The sequence below is a fragment of the Sciurus vulgaris genome (assembly GCF_902686455.1).
Source record: "Sciurus vulgaris genome assembly, chromosome: 6".
NCBI classification, from domain to species: domain Eukaryota; kingdom Metazoa; phylum Chordata; class Mammalia; order Rodentia; family Sciuridae; genus Sciurus; species Sciurus vulgaris.
The window spans coordinates 101,986,691-102,007,467 of record NC_136466.1 but is presented as its reverse complement, the minus strand read 5'-3'; the positions used below and the strand labels follow the sequence as shown (position 1 = coordinate 102,007,467).

Sequence of the window (20,777 nt, the reverse complement as noted above, 5' to 3'; positions counted from 1 at the left end):
TGTATTGAAAAAATTTTTTTACTAAACCACAAATTTAATGTTCATTTAGAATTCTTGCAGCATTATTTTCACTCTTTTACTCTAAAAGATTTTTTTCGAAATGCACAAGTAAGGATTTCAATAATAATTGTCAAAAATGCAAATGTGGTTGTTTTTCTTCTCTCACCTACATTCTGGCCTTTTATTGCTTTTCACATTGCCATACATTTTCCTTAGTTTTCCTTCTTTGACATGAAGGCTGGTTGACTGATATTTAGTTCTTGATTGGGAAAGACAGCTGCATGATAACCTTCTAAAATCTATTCTTTCTTGGGTCCTCTTGAATTTGAGATAGTTGGAAAAGTGATGGAAATAGCATACCTTTGAGAGTATTTTTAAAAACTTTCAATTTATGGCCTCTCGTGGATGGTCTCAATGTACCTCCAAATGTGTGAGATTAAGGAATCCAAATCTCTCCAGTAATACTGACCTCTGTACTACTGACAAGGTGGGATACTAGATACTCATAATTCCTTAGTCTACCATGAAAGTGACAATATGATCTAGGAACTGATAAAATCCAACCCAGCCAAATGAGAGGCAAAAGGGACCTCCACCACTTCTGTGGACTTTTTTTTTTTTTTCCTAACCTTGACTTCAAGAAGTTGTAGAACTGGTAGCTTCTTTTAAAAGAGTCAAAAGAGCCTAAGGTCCTTTTACCTTTTATTATTAGGTCTTGACCCTGGAAAAAAAATTCCAAAGAAAAATCAAAGTAAAAGATGATAACTCTGTTGACTAATATCTTCCTTCTCCCAAACTCACTGGCATTTAGAATGCTCAGTCTAAAAGTCAGTAGATAGGACACTCCACCATATTTAATTTCTTTTATGATATAAGTCTCCTTAAGTAACAAGAATATTCTAGGAAATATATCACATAGGATGATTGCCTATAAAGATTTATGAAACATAAAATATGCCATTCTAAACTGTGGCTATATATTTAACTATCTGCCTTCTAGCATTCAGATTTTGACTGCTGTAAGAAATATCCCTATAGGAAGAAATATTGAATTAGAAAATCATCTGCTTTACAAAGATATCTCCAGGAGATATTACCAGGAGTAGTCAGAAAGTAAGATCTAATTTTTTCTTTTTAGTCTTACATCATAAATGCAGAAATCCCCTTCTTCTCTTCTTTAAAAATACAGAGCAACGGGCCTTTCTATTGAAGTTCAAAGCACATCGCTTAAAGTCACCTCTTAAATCACACCAGGTATTTTTCCATTTCATCAGAACAATTTGTAGCCTGACTCTATCCCTTCATAGCATATATATAAAAGATGTGGCAGTAGAGAAATTGATGTCTTTGGTAATTCTCACCAAACATTAAGAACCTTTTCCTCACTCCAAGTCTCTTTGAAGAGTTTCACCTTCTCCTGGTCAGAATGACTTAATATAGAGCTGTATGTATGAACAGAAGTGATTTAAACATTTAGCCGTATGTCTTCTAAGCAAGACTGTTGAGGAGAAAAGAGTGCTGGGGTGTGGGAGAAGGGAGTCCTGCCGGTGGTAGTGAAGTGGAATCTTGGCACTGCAGCACAGTGTACAGATGCGGAGTGTGTGTCTGTGTGTGTACTTACCTAAAGAAGAAATTAAGTATAATTTTATAATGTAAAAGTGATATCACTTTCATTCACTTTTGAGTAATACATTCAATTATTGTTAGCTATTAATATTTCATTTATCTATATAAATTTTTTGTTTGTTTCTAACTTTGTTGAAAAACAGGAAACTGGTTCTGGGGTTCAGTTTTCTGGATTTAATCTTCTGTTTACAGCTGCAGGAAAACTCCAAGTAATGCCCTTTCATGTAGGTATAATCACTGGATTCATCTTTTATTATAAGTTTTTTTTTTTTTTTTAATCAGTTTTGTGTCTCAAATAATGCCAGGAGCTTTATCATGGTAAGAACTGAGTTGCCTCTTGAAAAAGAGGCCCAAAGGGCTATCTATGCACAGATGTGTTTGTCCCAAGTGGCTCTATACAATTTGATACATTTTCTCTTTGATTAAAAAAAAAGGAATAATATAAAAATCATTTCTAAGTGAGTCATTTTATAAGGTGTGGCAGATTTAGGAATCTTTTCAGAGTTTCCCATAAACATGGGCAGGTAACAAGCATCTTTTATTCTTTTCCAGATTTAGACTATGAAAACGTAGAAAAAGGCTGGAACAATAATTAAGTATTCTGAATATGTTAAAAGACTTTTAAATTTTCAATATATTGCAGCTGATAGCATGATGGCAGATAATAAAACCAGCCTGTGTACCATGCAGAACTTATGTCCTTGAGTACTTTTACCCTCCAAACAGACTATAGTATACAGTCAAAATATTGGTATTTGGAAATTAAATGGGTTCACTTTTTTTTTTTTTTTTTTTTTTTTTTGCTATATTCTAGTTAGGGCGAATACATAATTGCAGCAACCAAAACATGGATCTTCCAAACTCAGACTGATTAATCACTTGTTTTCTCAGTAAGAAAGATAACTGTAAGACCTACATCAAACAGGACTTTGCCATTTTTCTAGTAAAAATGCTAATAATTATCTTTCAGTTAATCTCTTCTTTCTTCAGGTTCATTAGTGCCTTTTAAAGATTATATGTGAATTTTAAAAAAAGTATTAAGGTTTGATAGCTATGACTATTTTGGAGGAGACCCATGGCTAATTAATATTTTTTATGCTAGCATTTTTAATCACAGTTTCACAGTAGGGTTAACAACTGCGTTGCTCATACTAGTAGTACAAACATAACCTAACAAAAGCATAAGTAATTTTTTCTACTATAAAATAGACATTTTACATTGTCTCACAATAAAACAAATGATTTCTTAAAATGAATAAACTCCTTATAAAGAAATGACCCCTCAATTTTTCCAGTGGCAAGTCTGTCACTCTTGCTTGTCATTTATTTCCAGCATCTAACTAGTTGCTCCCCTCTATGGTTGTAATTGTGTAAGACACTACTAACCCACTTTCTTTTCAGTTCTGGCCCATAAGTCTAATTTCCTGCTCTCCCCTTCCTTTTCTGTTCTTAAACCCTTCTTTTCTCCATTCAAGAATAAACATCGTTTGATAGAGACCACTTGGAGCTCCTGTTAAACACAGATGTGGAAACATAGCCTAGCATTGGATCTAGCCCTGTTTACCTTTAGACTTGCAATCCAGTCTCATGCCTTTTTTCTGACCCCCAATTCACAATTGATTCTGATAAATTGTTCCTCAACAAGGACTTTGCACACCTTAACAAATGTCATCGTTGGTAAAAGTGTGGGGCTTTTCAAATTCAAATTTGTTCCACAAGGTTGTCCTTTACCAGTCTGGTAGGTAGATTTAGGTCTGAAAACCACTGTCACTTAGTTAAAAGTCAGTTCTTGGATTCTTCTGTTCATGGCTATTTATTGACATATGACCTTCTTGGTTGTAGGCCTTAGCAAAATTTACAGGTATTCTATTTTTGGCAAAAGCACAAATTCTAAAACTGATGTATGGAAGTCCAAGATTACCTCATATTTACCTGTTAGTATACATACTGTAATAGACTGTATATTTTTATTTCGTTTAATTTATATGTTGAAATTCTAACCCCGAAGGCGATGGTATTAGGAGGTGGTACCTTTGGGAGAGCATTTGGTAATGAGATTGGAGTTCTCATGAATGGGATAGTGCCCTTTTAAAGGGCCCCCAGGGAGTTCTTTTGTGTCTTTTCTACCCTATGTGAACACATTTAGAAGGCACCATCTAGGAACCTAGAAGTTTACTCTCACCAGATACCAAGTACATTTAAGTACCTTGATCTTGAAATTCCCAGCCCCAAAATTTTTGAGAAATAAACTTGTTTTTTACAAATTATCTGGATTAGAGTATTTTCTTATAATAGTCTAATCAGACTAAGATGCACAAATTACGAAAATAACTGGATGTCTTTAGCCACTTCTTCACTAAGTATTTTGTCTCTACTTATTTAGTATTAGTCTTCATTCACTGTTGATGACACTGCACTTCAAAAAAATTCTGAATTCCATGTCATATTTATTATTAATCATGGGGAAATGATAGTAGCTATTGTATCTTTCCATTTCTGGGCACGATGGTTTTACATAATTTAAAATTTAAAAAGTTTAGTTCATCACTAAACTTTAAACTCTGCCAAAACATCCTTAGGTATCCTGGGATTGAAAATTCCATAACACCCACATTTATGTGAATATAGACATTGTATATACTCTTCACACCAGTAGAGATCCTAGTCAGGTTCCGCAATGCTGAATTAAGACAAGGAATAAAGCAGATAAAGTTGCAAACAGTTGATACCAGATGGTGTTTACTTAAATAACAATGTCCTCAGCCTTGCACAAGGCTGAAACTATTTCATTGTCTCCTTAACTTTAGTTTCAATTAAGTCACTCACCAAACACCCAAGTGAAATAGAGTGACTGCATGTGAATCCCAATCATGTGGGGGGACTATTCATTGGGTATTATTGAATCTCAGTGTTTTTGTAAAAAGTCATTTAGTTCTTGGAAATTACTTTCAGAAATGCAGTCCCTTTTTCTTCCCATCTTGCTTTATTTGAAAACAGGATTCTGAATGGGTGAGAATAATGGTCTCCATGTAATACCAAGAAACTTGTCCTTGATCTTGATGCTACGAAACATAAGCTGCTCCTCCTTGAAATAATAATTCTCTCCTTTAAGGTTTTTCCCCTGCTAGCATTCTCCTCCCAGATTACAACTGAGGAATCCACATTGTTTACTTCCAAAGGATTCTTTAGGCTCAATATTATCACCCAGATCAGATTTCAAAAGAGAATGTCCATCACCTACTCATGTACCCACTGCCTTACCCATGAGCTGGATTTTCAAGTCTTTAAATATTCAAATTTAATTTCATCTCCTTGAAAATGCCAGCTTCCATAGAAATGACAGGATGCCCTGGGGCATCTGTAATTACAGTTAAATTTGAATAAATCCTTCAATTCTGATGAATGGCAGCTTTATTAATGAGGGGTAGTGATGGGCCACTTCTATTTCCACACCATTGCTGAGAAAGGGAAGGAGGCTGAGAAGAACCTCCTGTTTCTCCTACTGAAGAGTCATGAACTTTTAGGAAACTGATAATCTACATGTTACTTCTTCCCTGCACTTGTTTCACAAAACAGTACACTTGGTAGGTTATATATTTTGATTTTTTAAAATATGCTGATCAAATCAAAGTTTTTTCTACCTTCCCTGAGTTCCTTGAGATTGGGGGTTCCTTGTACCACCATTTCATAGTTAGAATTTTTTCCCATACAATGTTTGACATACAGTGGTTAATAACTGTCTCCAAATTCATGATTGAATAAATATAAATGCCAGGTATTAGGTGCTCTCAGCCTATTCTGTATTCCCAACTACCTATCATTTCATTATACACTGCTAAAAACTAGTGTTTTCTACAGATAATCATAAGGTGTTGGAAAATTTATTAAAATTTAAATTATTTTTGAAGACATATTGATTCCTATCAACCGGTTAGAGGCCAATCAAAGTCTAAGGAATTATGATAAACTTGATACTTAGTTTCAAAAGTTTAATTTTGGTTTTGGCATCAATTAGAATCATCCCTCCCACACTTGTTTTATTATTCAAATTAGTGGAGACATCTACAAACACTCAGATTCCCAGCCCATCACTGAAAGTCTGTGGTAGGGCCCAAATGTATTTCTCAATAACCTTTCTCCATGATTTTCTTGATCACAGAATTTTGTGTCTCATCTACGGAAGTAGAAAGTTCACCAAGAGGTTGCCATGCATTCTTGGTGACCAACTTAGTCTCTTTGGAAACAGCGTTCTTTATTTTTTTAATGAAGAAACCTGAATAAAGTTTCTTTTTTTTCAATTTATACTTTAAAAAATACTAATTTAAGGGAAGAAAATAAAATAAAATATTACCAGCACCTTTATTCCACAGAGAAGAAAGTTCCTGTGGCATGAATTTAGGTTTGTTTAAATAATATGACGTTATGACTAATATATTGGATGAGAAAACCCATTTTCATTTCTATTTTTCCAAATATGTACTCTTCCTGTAATTTATTATTGTTTAACTTTGGCTTATAACCTGAAAAAATTAAATACTGCAAGTGTCTGTCAAGTTTTGCAGTTTTCCTGCTAAATGCAGTAAAAAATGGCTCCAAGAGTATAAAACAAATGTCACTTTCATAAGAGCAAAGGAACATTTGACTTTCAAATAAAAAAAATTTCAACTGAATCCATGTCATGAAGAAATATAAAAGTTAGTTAAGTGTTAGAAAATATTGTAGATGGAAAAAGAAATACAAGAATGTATATACTGTTAAGAGTGTCATCACAGGCTCAGTTACAAAAGATTTAATGTGGAGAGTTGTTATAAAACAGAGTACTAAAGTAAGTTACAATCTTGTGAACACTGTGAGAGGGTAGTCAGAAACTGACATCTTAGTGAAGAGAACAAGGTGTCTGTTTTTTTTCTCACTTGACTTTAGGTTTTGGGTATGCATAGGTATGCATACACATTCATATGTATATTCACACATTCCTATGTTCATAGGCAATTTTTCTTTGGCATTAGTTTCCTGAAGCTTAGTCAGTTCTGACTAATGAAAAACAGAAAGGGTATTCATCTATTTTTAGATTTTCATTTACACCACTTATTGTAAGCATAGAGATGGCTATTATTTTGAGATTATTTTTATAAAGTAATCGTGTATCTGAATCTACTTTGGACTTTCATGTTACATGCTCTCAAAATCTGTGAAAGCAAGCCAAAAGAGCAGAAGGCTTTAAAAAAAGAAGAAAAGAAATAGAAACCAATAAGTATTTCCTTTTGAAAAGTTTGTCTATAGAACATCTTCACATATATATTCACCCTGAAACATTTAATTCAAATAGTATATAGATGAATTTACACTTATAAACATTGAAGACATTTTTTCCCCTTATGGAAAGTAGCCATGGAAAATAAGGCCCAAATAATATCAAGGATCAATAGGAGAGAGGTGACTTCTTTAATTGCAGAAAAATTAATTCCTAATAATGCTGGGACTTTCTAAAAAGATGAACACATCTATGAAAATTTTTGAAATTTCAGGTAAAATATCTAGTACTAATGAGAACAGTATAATAAGTATTCATCAAAATATATTGATTGATAAGTATACACATACATATGTACATATATACACATATTGTATATTTATATATACATATATACATATGCATATGTGCATAAAACCTAACTTTCTTTTTTTTTGTGAAGCAATATTTTTTTTAATATTGTAAATAAATGGGATTTCTCTATTTGTACATGGAGTCAAGGCATACCATTTGTGTAATCATAAATTTACACAGGGCAATGTTGTTTGATTCTGTTATATTTTTCCCCTCCCCCCCACCCCTCCCACCCCTCCCACCCCTCCCACTCCTCTTTTCCCTCTATACAGTCCTTCCTTCCTCCATTCTTACCACCCTCCTTATCCCTAACCCTAACACCTCCCACCCCCCATATATGTCCTCATCCGCTTATCAGCGAGATCTTTCGTCCATTAGTTTTTTGAGATTGGCTTATCTCACTTAGCATGATATTCTTCAATTTCATCCATTTGCCTGCAAATACCATAATTTTATCATTCTTCATGGCGGAGTAATATTCCATAGTATATATATGCCACAGTTTCTTTATCCATTCATCAACTGAAGGGCATCTTGGTTGATTCCACAATCTGGCTATGGTGAATTGAGCAGCAATGAACATTGAAGTGGCTGTATCTCTGTAGTATGCTGATTTTAAGTCCTTTGGGTATAGGCCAAGGAGTGGGATAGCTGGCTCAAATGGTGGTTCCATTCCAAGCTTTCTGAGGAATCTCCATACTGCTTTCCAGAGTAGCTGCACTAATTTGCAACCCCACCAGCAATGTGTGAGTGTACTTTTTCCCCTACATCCTCACCGACACCTATTGTTGCTTGTGTTCTTGATAAACGTCATTCTAATTGGGGTGAGATGGAATCTTAGGATGGTTTTGATTTGCATTTCTCTTATTACTAGAGATGTTGAACATTTTTTCATATATCTCTTGATTGCTTGTATATCTTCTTCTGCGAAGTGTCTGTTCATTTCCTTAGCCCTTTTCTTGACTGGGTTATTTGTATTCTTGGTGTAGGATTTTTTGAGTTCTTTATAGATTCTGGAAATTAGTGCTCTATCTGAAGTATGAGTGGCAAAGATATTCTCCCACTCTGTAGGCTCTCTCTTCACATTACTGATAGTTTCCTTTGCTGAGAGAAAGCTTTTTAGTTTGAATCTATCCCAGTTGTTGATTATTGCTTTTATTTCTTGTGCTATGGGAGTCCTGTTAAGGAAGTCTGATCCTAAGCCAACAAGTTGAAGGTTTGGACCTACTTTTTCTTCTATAAGATGCAGGGTCTCTGGTCTAATTCCGAGGTCCTTGATCCATTTTGAGTTGAGTTTTGTGCAGGCTAAGAGATAGGGGTTTAATTTCATTCTTTTGCATATGATTTTCCAGTTTTCCCAGCACCATTTGTTGAAGAGGCTATCTTTTCTTCATTGCATATTTTTGGCCCCTTTGTCTAGTATGAGAAAATTGTATTTATTTGGGTTTGTGTCCGTGTCCTCTATTCTGTACCATTGATCTCCCTGTCTACTTTGGTACCAATACCATGCTGTTTTTGTTACTATTGCTTTGTAATAGAGTTGAAGATCTGGTATTGCAATACCCCCTGCTTCGCTCTTTCTACTGAGGATTGCTTTAGCTATTCTGGGTTTTTTATTCTTCCAGATGAATTTCATAATTGCTTGCTCTATTTCTGAAAGGTACATCATTGGGATTTTAATTGGAGTTGCACTGAATCTGTATAGCACTTTAGGTAGTATGTCCATTTTGACAATATTAATTCTGCCTATCCAAGAACATGGGAGATCTTTCCATCTTCAAAGGTTTTCTTTAATTTCTTTCTTTAGTGTTGTATAGTTCTCATTGTAGAGGTCTTTCACCTCTTTTGTGAGATTGATTCCCAAGTATTTTATTTTTTTCAATGCTATTGTGAATGGGGTAGTTTTCCTAATTTCTCTTTCTGAAGATTCATCACTTGTGTATAAAAATGCATTGGATTTATGAGCATTGATATTGTAACCCGCTACTTTACTGAATTCACTTATGAGTTCTAAAAGTTTTCTGGTGGAATTTCCAGGTTCCTCTAAATATATAATCATGTCATCAGCGAACAGGGATAGTTTCAGTTCTTCTTTTCCAATTTGTATTCCTTTAATTTCTTTGATTTGTCTAATTGCTCTGGCTAGAGTATCAAGGACGATGTTGAATAGAAGTGGTGAAAGAGGGCATCCCTGCCTTGTTTCAGTTTTTAGGGGGAATGCTTTCAGTTTTCCACCATTTAGAATGATATTAGCCATGGGCTTAGCATAGATGGCCTTTACAATGTTAAGGAATGTTCCCACTATCCCATTTTTTTCTAGTGTTTTGAGCAGGAAGGGATGCTGTATTTTATCAAATGCTTTTTCTGTATCTATTGAAATAATCATGTGATTCTTAACTTTAAGTCTGTTGATATGGTGAATGACATTTATTGATTTCCGGATGTTGAACCAACCTTGCATCCCTCGAATAAACCCACTTGATCATGGGGCACTATCTTTTTAATATATTTTTGTATGCGATTTGCTAAAATTTTGTTGAGAATTTTTGCGTCAATGTTCATTAAGGATATTGGTCTGAAATTTTCTTTCCTTGATGTGTCTCTGTCTGGTTTAGGTATCAGGGTGATATTAGCTTCATAGAATGAGTTTGGGAGGTTCCTTCCTCTTCTATTTCATGGAATACTTTGAGAAGTATTGGAATGAGCTCTTCTTTAAAGGTTTTGTAGAACTCGGCTGAGAACCCCTCTGGTCCCGGACTTTTCTTTGTTGGTAGGCTTTTGATGACCTCTTCTATTTCATTGCTTGCAATTGATTTATTTAAGTTGTGTATGTCCTCCTCGTTCAGTTTAGGTAATTCATATGTCTCTAGAAACTTATTGATGTCTTCAAGGTTTTCTGTTTTGTTGGAGTATAGATTTTCAAAATAGCTTCTAATTATGTTTTGTATTTCACTTGTGTCTGTTGTGATATTTCCTTGTTCATTCTTAATTTTAGTAAGTTGAATTTTCTCCCTCTTTCTCTTTGTTAGTGTGGCTAAGGGTTTATCAATTTTGTTTATTTTTTCAAATAACCAACTATTTATTTTGTTAATTTTTCCGATTGTTTCTTTTGTTTCAATTTCCTTGATTTCGGCTCTGATTTTAACTATTTCCTGTCTTCTACTACTTTTGGTGTTGGTCTGCTCTTCTTTTTCTAGGGCTTTGAGCTGCAGTGTTAAGTCGTTTGTTGATTTCTACTTCTTTTGTTGAATGCGCCCCATGAAATAAATCTTCCTCTAAGTACTGCTTTCATAGTGTCCCAGAGATTTTGATATGATGTGTCTTTGTTCTCCTTTACTTCTAAGAATTTTTTAATTTCCCTCCTGATGTCTTCTGTTATCCATTCATCATATAATAGTGTATTATTTAATCTCCACATATTGGAGAAGTTTCTGTTTTTTATTCTGTCATTTATTTCTAATTTCAATCCATTATGATCTGATAGAGTACAAGGTAGTATCTCTATCTTCCTGTATTTGCTAACAGTAGCTTTGTGGCATAAAATATGGTCTATTTTAGAGAAGGATCCATGTGCTGCTGAGAAGAAAGTGTATTTGTTCTTTGTTGGATGGTATATTCTATAGAAGTCGGTTAATTCTAAATTGTTGATTGTGTTATTGAGATCTATGGTTTCTTCATTCAATTTTTGTTTGGAGGATCTATCCAGTGGTGAGAGAGGTGTGTTAAAATCGCCTAGTATTATTGTGTTGTGGTCTATTTGATTTCTGGAATTGAGAAGGATTTGTTTGACGTACATGGATGAGCCAATGTTCGGGGCATAGATATTTATGATTGTTATGTCTTGCTGATTTATGCTTCCCTTAAGCAGTATGTAATGTCCTTCTTTATCCCTTCTGACTAGTTTTTGCTTGAAGTCCACATTATCTGAAATGAGGATGGATACTCCAGCTTTTTTGCTGTGTCCGTGTGCATGGTATGTTTTTTTCCATCCTTTCACCTTTAGTCTATGTGTATCTCTTTCTATGAGATGAGTCTCTTGCAGGCAGCATATTGTTGGATTTTCTTTTTAAGCCAATCTGCCAGTCTATGTTCTTTGATTGATCAGTTCAGCATTAACATTCAGGGTTATTATTGTGATATGATTTGTATTCCCAGTCATTTGACTCATTTTTGTTTTTTGACATGATTTGGTTTATCCTTTATTTGGCTATTCCTTTAGGCTAGTTCCTCCTGTTGCTGATTTGCATCGTTATTTTTCATCTCTTCGTCATGGAATATTTTGCTGAGAATGTTCTGAAATGCCGGCTTTCTTTTTGTAAATTCCTTTAGCTTTTGTTTATCATGGAAGGACCTTATTTCATTGTCAAATCTGAAAGTAAGTTTTGCTGGGTATAATATTCTTGGTTGGCATCCGTTTTCTTTCAGGGCTTGGTAAATGTTGTTCCAGGCCCTTCTAGCTTTTAGGGTCTGGATTGAAAATTCTTCTGATATTCTTATTGGTTTCCCCCTGAATGTAATTTGATTCTTTTCTCTCGTGGCCTCTAAAATTCTGTCTTTATTTTGTATGTTAGGTATTTTCATAATAATGTGTCTTGGTGTGGGTCTGTTGTAATTTTGTATATTTGGAGTCCTATAAGCCTCTTGTACTTGGTTTTCCATTTCATTCTTCAGATTTGGGAAATTTTCTGATATTATTTCATTGAATAGATTGTTCATCCCTTTGGTTTGTTTCTCTAAGCCTTCCTCAATCCCAATAATTCTTAAATTTGGCCTTTTCGTGATATCCCATAATTCTTGTAGATTCTGTTCATGATTTCTTACCATCTTCTCTGTTTGGTCAACTTTGTTTTCAAAATGAAATATTTTGTCTTCAGTGTCTGAGGTTCTGTCTTCCATGTCTTCTATCCTATTGGTTATGCTTTCTATGGAGTTTTTAACTTGGTTTATTGTTTTCTTCATTTCAAGGATTTCTGTTTTTTTTTTTTCAGTATCTCTAACTCTTTATTGAAATGATCTCTTGCTTTCAGTATTTGCTCTTTTAACTGTTGATTGGTGCAATGATTTAATGCCTGCATTTGCTCTTTCATCTCCTCCTTCAATGCCTGCATTTGCTCTTTTATCTCCTCGTTTGCTTCCCTGATTGTTTTAATTATGATCATTCTGAGCTTCCTTTCTGACATTTCTTCTGCTGTGCTGTCATTGGGTTTTATTGATATAGTATCTAGGTTTGTTTGGGACATTTTCTTCCCCTTTTTTCTCATATTGGTCAGATATCAATGGGACTCTGAGATATTGCAGATTTCATCTATTGGCTTATAGTGTCCCTGTAGATTTCCACTGTATCACCTCCCAGCCTTCAGTAGCCTGAAGTCTTGGATGAACTTGATAATGCAGTGCTTCGGAAGAAAGCTGCCCCTAGCCCGCTACTGGTTCCAGGGCTTGGAGCTAGCTCTGTGTGTAAAGGCTCTCACTGGGGGGCTTGCTCTGAGAAGCTGGCCGTGTGGGAGGAGCCCACCGCCGGAGTGAGCAGGGCTACCTGGGGAAGACTCTAGCTGACCTGCCCTGCTCTGATAAGCCGCCCCTATCCTTGCCTGCCACCCAGGCCGAGCTTCACCCGGTGGGGGAGACTCACCCTGTGGCTCTATTTTAGTCCGAGTCTCTCAATGCCTCCCCTTCTTGAGGGTTCTGCAGCGACTGGAGATGCAGTCACCCTCTAGTCTGCCATCTTGGATCGCCCTGTGGAAAAAGCCTAAAACCTTTCTAAGGGTTTAAAGGGTCTACACAATACATTTTCATATTTATTTTATTAAACTTCCTACACAGGAAAGAACACGTCCCATGCCTGTTAGCACTTTTTTTTACATGAAGTATTCCTTTACTATAATATTAATTGCTAAATTTTTATGTATAATTTATAGGTGTCCCTTTTCCCCTTTAATAGTAGTAAACTTATCTTAGGCTTTTCTTCATTGCATCTCATTAGTTATAATATTATAAGCTAAGTGACTAGATTTAATTTTAATTTAACTTTAAAACTGTCAGTTAAATGGGTTGAGTCAGTCAAAGGGCATGTTTCTACTACAATGGTTTAATTTTTCAAAAATTTTCACACTGTATAGATAAAAGGGTGATTTTCACCTCACATAGAATTCTTTCTTAAATTGTTTTCAGTAAATAGTGTAGTAGATTGCTATTTTCACAATTTCCCAATTTTCTTAATGCCTACTTCTCTATATAGGCTTATTTTGTGCATATCCAAATCATATATTACAATAAAAGTGGTTCTAAGTACATGAGTTTATAACCACAATCTAGTTTGTTGGCTTTTCAAGGTAAGTTCCTGGAGCTGAGCATTCATTTGGAGGCAGCTTTCACAATTTTAAAACGTAGACCACAAATCCTAAAGCAATAACTAAAATAACAAAATATTAGACAAGTCTACAAAGGGCATAAATAAAATCATTTAAATATCCAATTAATCCAAAAGAAGCTCCCCCCAAGAAAGAAAAACAAAGAAAATGTGTGACAAATAGGAAGTAAATAAATTGCAAGATGATAAATTTAAACCTAATTTTATCAGTTCTTATATGAAATATAAATGGTTTGAATGTTCCAGTTAAAAGGCAGAGATAGAATGCAAAAAAGAAGACAGAGTATGCTGTAGAGAATAAATGTATTTTAAATATAGAATAAAATAAGTTAAAAGGATAGAAATAAAACGTGAAAATAACAAAAAGAAGGCTGATACCTCTTTTAGTACCAAAGATTTTAGAGCAAAATATAATACATGATAAAGTGGTTGTTTAATCAAAAGGACACTAAAAAGTTGTTTATGCGTATTTTAAAAAAGACCTTCGAAACACATGAAGTGAACAGTGACACGACAACAAGGAGAAATAAACATATCCACAATTTTAGCTGGAGATTTCCACCTTCCTCTCTCAGTAACTGATGGCACACCGATAAAAAAACTGCAAGGATACTTCACTTGGAAAACACTATCAAGCTGGGCCCAGTGGTGCTCAACTGTAATCCCAGCTACTCCTGAGGCTGAGGAGTCAGGATCCCAAAATCTGGGTCAGCCTCAGCAACTCAACAGGATCCTGTCTCAAAATAAAAAATAAATAAATGAAATGGGCTGGGAGTATAGGTTAGTGGTAGAGCAGCCCCGGGTTCAATTCTCAGTATTTTACACACACACACACACACACACACACACACACAAAGAAAAACAGTAAGGAAGGAAGAAACAAAAAAGAAAGAAAAAAAAAATACACTATCAAGCAACATGACAAACTTGACAGAAAAATTTTACGAAGGTTCAGACTGAAATGAAATAAAATGCATTAACAAGCAAATGTCTAGTCTACCAATGAAGACGAAAGTTAAAAACTTTTCCACATATAATTATTGTTACAAGTTTAATATAAATGGAGACAAGTATTTGAATAGTTGAAGGGTTTAGCCATATTTTTCTTATTTCTTCTCTAAATAACTCATATACAGATTTTAATATTAAAGTTGTACTTTTTGTTGAATATTACACATGTAGAATAGATGAAAATACTTATGTGATTTAAAATGAATTTCAAGGCTTTATAATTAATTTTTAAAAACTCCTTATGAATAAACTGTATGTATACATCAGAGGGCCTACTATAAAAGGAGAAAATCAGGAACTGAAAGTGTTATTTGTAGTAAAGAATGAAAAATATTTGTTTATAGTTCGTAAAATAAATGTGAAGAAAGGTTTGCAAAATACTCAATCTTCATTCAATCTATGCTGCTTTTGATTATAAAGCATGCTCTTATTTTTTGTTTTTCAAGGAAAGAGTAAACCTTCCCTTTTCTGAAAGTTTAAAATGTAAAAGGTATGTGTGACCTGAGGTATTAACTGCTTGTTCTGACATGTTAAATGCAAATAGATTTGGCTACCTAAATATGAATATAAAAATGTCTCTTCTAAAATGAATTTTGTGTGAAATGAATTTAGACTCTATTGACTCCCCAAAATAACCACCAGACCTACTATTTCTGAGGAATTTATAAATTTTCTGCTTTGAACACTTGAAGAAAGAGACATTCACAACCTCTCTGGATAAAGATATAGTAACTGTAAAAAAAAAAAAAGGGTAATATCAAAGAAAAAAATCATTATTAACTCTGATACTTAACATGTAGGAAAGAGGTTATATTTTTCCTGAAATCCTTTCGCTAAGATTTTCTGTTGATGTCTTCATTAAGCTAGAGTTCTTTATATGAAGCCTTTAAGCAATGAATTAACTCAATGTCGTTAGTTCAGATGAAGCCAAATTTTAATATCTGATCTCAACTAGGCACTAATATTACCCCTGTGCACTGTTATTCTTCAGGATTGCACAGAAATTGACACTCATAGATATGTAAAAAGATGTTCAAAATGATAAGAACTTAATAAAAACCAATTAGAAATCATATGCTTGGAATCCTATTGTATGTCTACACACAGTTATAAAAAAACATATTATGCAACTCAAAGAAACATTAATGGTTAAATGAACTTATTCATGAATATACAAGCAGGAAAATTGAGCATAAAAATTTTGATGAATTGGTATGATCATTTTTTAATTTCTAAATTTCCTACTTGCAAACATATTAAAGGAAATATGAAATATTTAAAAATAGTAATTTTTTGAAATATTTTTCTTAAATAATGTTTGTTCTAGCACCAGCATTTTGTTTTGATAATAAAAGAAATAATAGTAGCAGGTGTCCCAGAAGTAAACATTTACATTATGGTATATTGTTCAAGCTTCTATTAAGTTTATAAAACATGAAGTGAATCATATATGGCCATAACTAAGATAACTGACAACGTGGGAAATGTTATCAGTAAAGCAGTTTGTTTTTTATAGGTTGTCCTATTACATACTGTACTACAAATTCCTTGACAAGCTTTTTCTTTAAAACTTCTTATTTAACATACAGTTTTTAGGATTTGCAGCCATTATTTTCATCATACATCATTATACATGTATAAGCAGCTCATTCAATCGACTTGAATAGAATTTGATCCCCTGGTTGAACTTTATTAGCCACTTAGATGACTTACTTTATCTTTTCTTTGTTTTTCATCCTGGTATACAGTCCAGTGTTCTCCATCATTGCTGTAGGCTAATTTGTAGGAACCGACAAACTGTACGTGACCAAAATCTTTAGCTCCTTGTGTGATGATGCCAGTCACTTTGGTAGGGACAAGAAGATCCACCTAAAGGAGAAACACATATCACTTAAATGTAAAAATTGAATCCTTTGTAAATTTGCAAATTTCCTGAACTCAAGAGATTAAAAATACATGCAAACCCAGAAATATGGTCAGCTATTTGTATTCTGAAAGAGAAGACTGAATCTATTGTTGGCTTATACTTTTGATCTTGTCATTGGCTGAATGTGGTCCAAGATTGCTTGAACAACCATTTTGATCAATTTAAAAAGAAAAAAAGGGGTCCACACATTCATTTTATACTAAACTGATTCTTCTAGCTGAGCAGTTTCTGTATAACTGAGAATGGAATTGGCAGGCTAATTTTGAGATTGATTATTGTTTCCCAGAATTTACACATATATTTCAATTTATTGACTTTACCGATAATAATAATAAAAAAGTAAAATAGTAGCTGTATATATAACATGAACATAACTGATATTAGATATTCCACAATTAAACATTAAGTAAAAAGTCAACATTCTTCTATGAATGTAGTCAATTCAGGAGTATATAACTGAATAATAATAATCACTGTCCAATGAAAATTCCTTTTCTTTCTGAAAGCTACCATCTTGAAAAGTTTGAGCTTGAGAATAAAATCAATTGCTCCTCAAAAATGAAAGATCACAAACATGCACTCCTGACTGGTGGAATCTGTGCTTAAGCAGTAATTTTTTCTTTTTCTTGCAAAACATACTCTTAGAGGTCATGAGAACTAGGTCAATTTAGTCAGTATTAACATCATGAAAATACAATTGGAATGCAAAAGAGAGGGATAGTTTTCATCAAAGAAGAGTATACAATGTTAATAGTTTAATAATTTCCATCTTAAATCTCAAATTCTTTCTTGCCTCTTATGTTTTATAATTTTAATACAAAATAAAAGTAGAAACTTTGTTTTTCATGTGGACAATTCTTGAAAGAATGTTACCTTTGGTTTTATTTATGTCCCTTGATCTATGCATCTGTTTTCATCCAATTGTAGGTGCCTACTTCCCCCTATTTCCTATCACTAAGTACCATTCTACATCCTTGATCTTATCGTCTTTAATTCTTATGAGACCATGTGTGTGACCTTGGTGCTTTCAACTATTATGTCCTTTTGTTTCTATTTCAGATTCTTCATCCTGTGAGAAGTAAGGTAGCCATAAATAGAATGCCATGGGTCAGATACAGGCCATAAATGAGAACAGAGAGTCAGGGGCAGTGCACAGAATAAGACCATATTTAGTTACATATGTGCCATTAATACAAATATGAAAAAAGTTTCTAATGTGTCACTGCCTGCCATTATACAATTTAAAAAATCCACCTGGATTTTTTTCAACATGCATTAAAAATTAAGCTCAAATTAGATTATGAATTAAGGTAGTTAACTACTTTTAATGCTTTATTTAAAATAATTCAGAAGAGAAAATATATTTTCCTGCGTGTGTCATACCATCAAAAATATCATGTGCTGTGCAACAATGCAGGATGGCAAAATTATGATATCCTGGAAAGGAAATGCTTGATACCTAACATTGTACCAAGTGCATTTCTATATGTCCTTAATTTCAACCTTTCAATGACCACTGAAGTGAGATATTATCACCTCTTTACATATGAGGTAGTAGATGCCTATAGAAGTAATTTAACATAATGTGTGATCTGAAGACAAACAGTGAATAAAGAGAAAGAGAGAATCTCAAATTGCAATCCATGCCTTTCAGCTTTAAAGGTCCATCATACATATGTATTCTCTGAGTAGTGAATCACATTTTTATCCAATGATTCTTTATCTCCATCCTCTGTAACTACTTTAGAAATTTCTGAAGAATCACCACACTCATCAAACTGACAGCAAGTCTAAGACAAACAAAAACAACCCTGGATTTACAATATTAGGAGAGTTCTATGTTTTATCATGAATTTCCTCTGTGTTCTTATGCTGTCTGGGCTCAAAATATTGATTGTTTTGTCGTCCTAAATCCAAATCTAATTGCTGAGAGATACCCAGGCGAAGTTGCTGTTCTTCAAAATGTTCTTCATGTTGCTGACACTCAACCAATGGTAAAATAAATAAATAACAAATAAATAAAATCATCTCACAGAACTCTGAGTCACTGTATTACCACCACAGGAAACTCAGTGACACCATGGCTATGAACACCCCAGGGCTGAATTCTTCAGCCTAAAGGTCCATGAATCCCGAGCTCAGAGGATGCAAGGAGGAGTCTTCTTGCATCTCCTTTCCTGTGGAGGTTCTGCCTTCAGCTGGGTTTCCTGCTGGGTGGAGATGTTTTCTCCTAAGTTGTGTGTCTTGGCTCTTTCCAGCAGTTATGTTTTTCTCCCACTCTAACTGCTCCCCTTCTCAAACATTTTTTTTTTTTTTGATCTAGAAATGTTTTTCTTTTTTGTACTAGTTAAGCCAGCTTCTCTACTTAAATAGGCAGCAATCTGTTTCAAGCTGGATTTTATCCTAAAATTTGCCACATTAAACTTGAAATACCAGGTCTAAGCAAAGCTTCTTTCAGTACAAAATTAATCGGCTACTCATACATAACATGAGGTGGCTGAGAGGGCATGCACAGAGTGCATTCTGAGGCATACTCTGACCTCAGAGTTCAGTATGTAGCATGTTTCCAGAGAAGTCCATTTCTCAGAACCTAACACTTGCCCCTGGCCTAGGATAACCCTGACCTCTGGGTACAGAGTTAAAGCTGAACTACAAATATTTTGCACAAGTTACCTTCTGCTGTTTTAGACTTTCATATCCTGAATTTTGCCTCAAATAAAACACGTTATTTAGGGCACTGAATTGGCTCATGGGTAGGTATTTGGCTCAGTGCACTGCAATTCATGTCTGGGTCTATAATGTACCTTATAGGTAACAGGTCCTCAATCAATGTTCTGCTGGACTGGGCTGAAACTGCTTCCTAAATAAGTTCCATGGTCAAGACTCAGTCCATGGATAAGGATACTACCATGTAACAAAGCAGCTGCCTTTCTCCATAATTCCATGTGAAATAACATTATCCATCAAGGAAACTTGGTATTATAGCTGTATAAGTGAATTGCCAGCAAAGGCAACTAGCTAAAAGTTCTGTCAAGTCTTCAGGAATTTGATTGTTGAGAGTCAGCCTACTGTAAGGAGCTAGATGATGTGGGTTCCTGAATGGGCTACATGACCTTGGACAAACTACTTTACTTCTCTACATCTCAATTCCCTAATTCAAAACAAAACAAAAAAAAATGGAGAAGAAAAAGAGGATGAGTGTTTATAAGATTTTGAGGATAAAAAAAGTTAACATTTATTAAATCTATACAACAAGATATCAAATACAGTAAGTAGGTAACTTTGATAAAACGATGAAATACAATTGAGGAAAGAATCTAGTATTAGTTTAAAACAACCTTGTTAAAAATATATGGAAACAAGGAAATGGAGTGGCTGAATTGCTTTGGAAGCAACTTTTGGATGTAATATATTTTGATGATATTCTTAAGATGTACAAAATGATAATCATTTCATCTGTCCTTAAAGTAGAAAAATTTGAAATGACTCAAATTCTTATGAGTCACACTGTTTACAAAAGTAAAAATTTTTATGACATATTTCAGATCCCTATTTAAATATTAGTTGTACTTCAACCAGAAATGGTTCTAAATTAATATTGAAAGAGAAATTTTGATTCCAAATTGTATTGTGATTTAATTCGCTCCAATTACAGGAATGACAGCGAGAGGAGAGGGACACTTATGGAAAGAGGCTTAAATGGCACAAAATAAACAAAAACAATGCATAAGGGTCATGTAGGAATATATTTGTTGTTGTAAAACTCTATAATATTATTTTAACAAAGCATAAATGATTTTGGAGTATGTCAAAGTTAGAAAAATGATGTAGAACATCTGCAAGCATTTGTTAGAGAAAGGTCATGATAAACTGCCTTTCAGAAATCTGCACGGCACTCTGACAATGTCTCCCTGGAAAAAGATACAGAAGGTTGGAAGAGCTGGTTTTTATGGAGGCATTCTTAAAAGGTTGAGGAAAATAAAAAGCAATACAGATGTGGAGGTGTTCAAGGAAAGTGAACAGAGCCAAAGAGATTTATCAAAGAAATGTGCCACTCAGCTGCATCTAAAGTGCTCTAGTTTTTGCCTTTATGTAATTTAGCTTGGATTATGAGTTTTACAACTTCCTGGAGCTTTGTGAAATTAACTCATTAAGGAGAAATAACATTAAAGCTAATATAATTATCTGAAGTCATCCCTTAGCATCTAAGGGGAATTGGTTCCAGGATCCTGTGG

At 34.1% G+C, this 20,777-nt stretch overlaps 1 protein-coding gene across 2 annotated transcripts in view; it reads right to left on the bottom strand.

Moving 5' to 3' along the window:
- Window positions 1-20,777, bottom strand: part of EDIL3 (EGF like repeats and discoidin domains 3) — a 416,261-nt gene that overhangs the window by 10,010 nt on the left and 385,474 nt on the right. For both annotated transcript variants that reach the window (XM_079143471.1, XM_079143470.1), the window contains one exon: window positions 16,329-16,484. In XM_079143471.1, coding sequence (XP_078999597.1) covers window positions 16,329-16,484 — 156 coding nt within the window. The remainder of the gene's footprint in view (window positions 1-16,328; window positions 16,485-20,777) is intronic.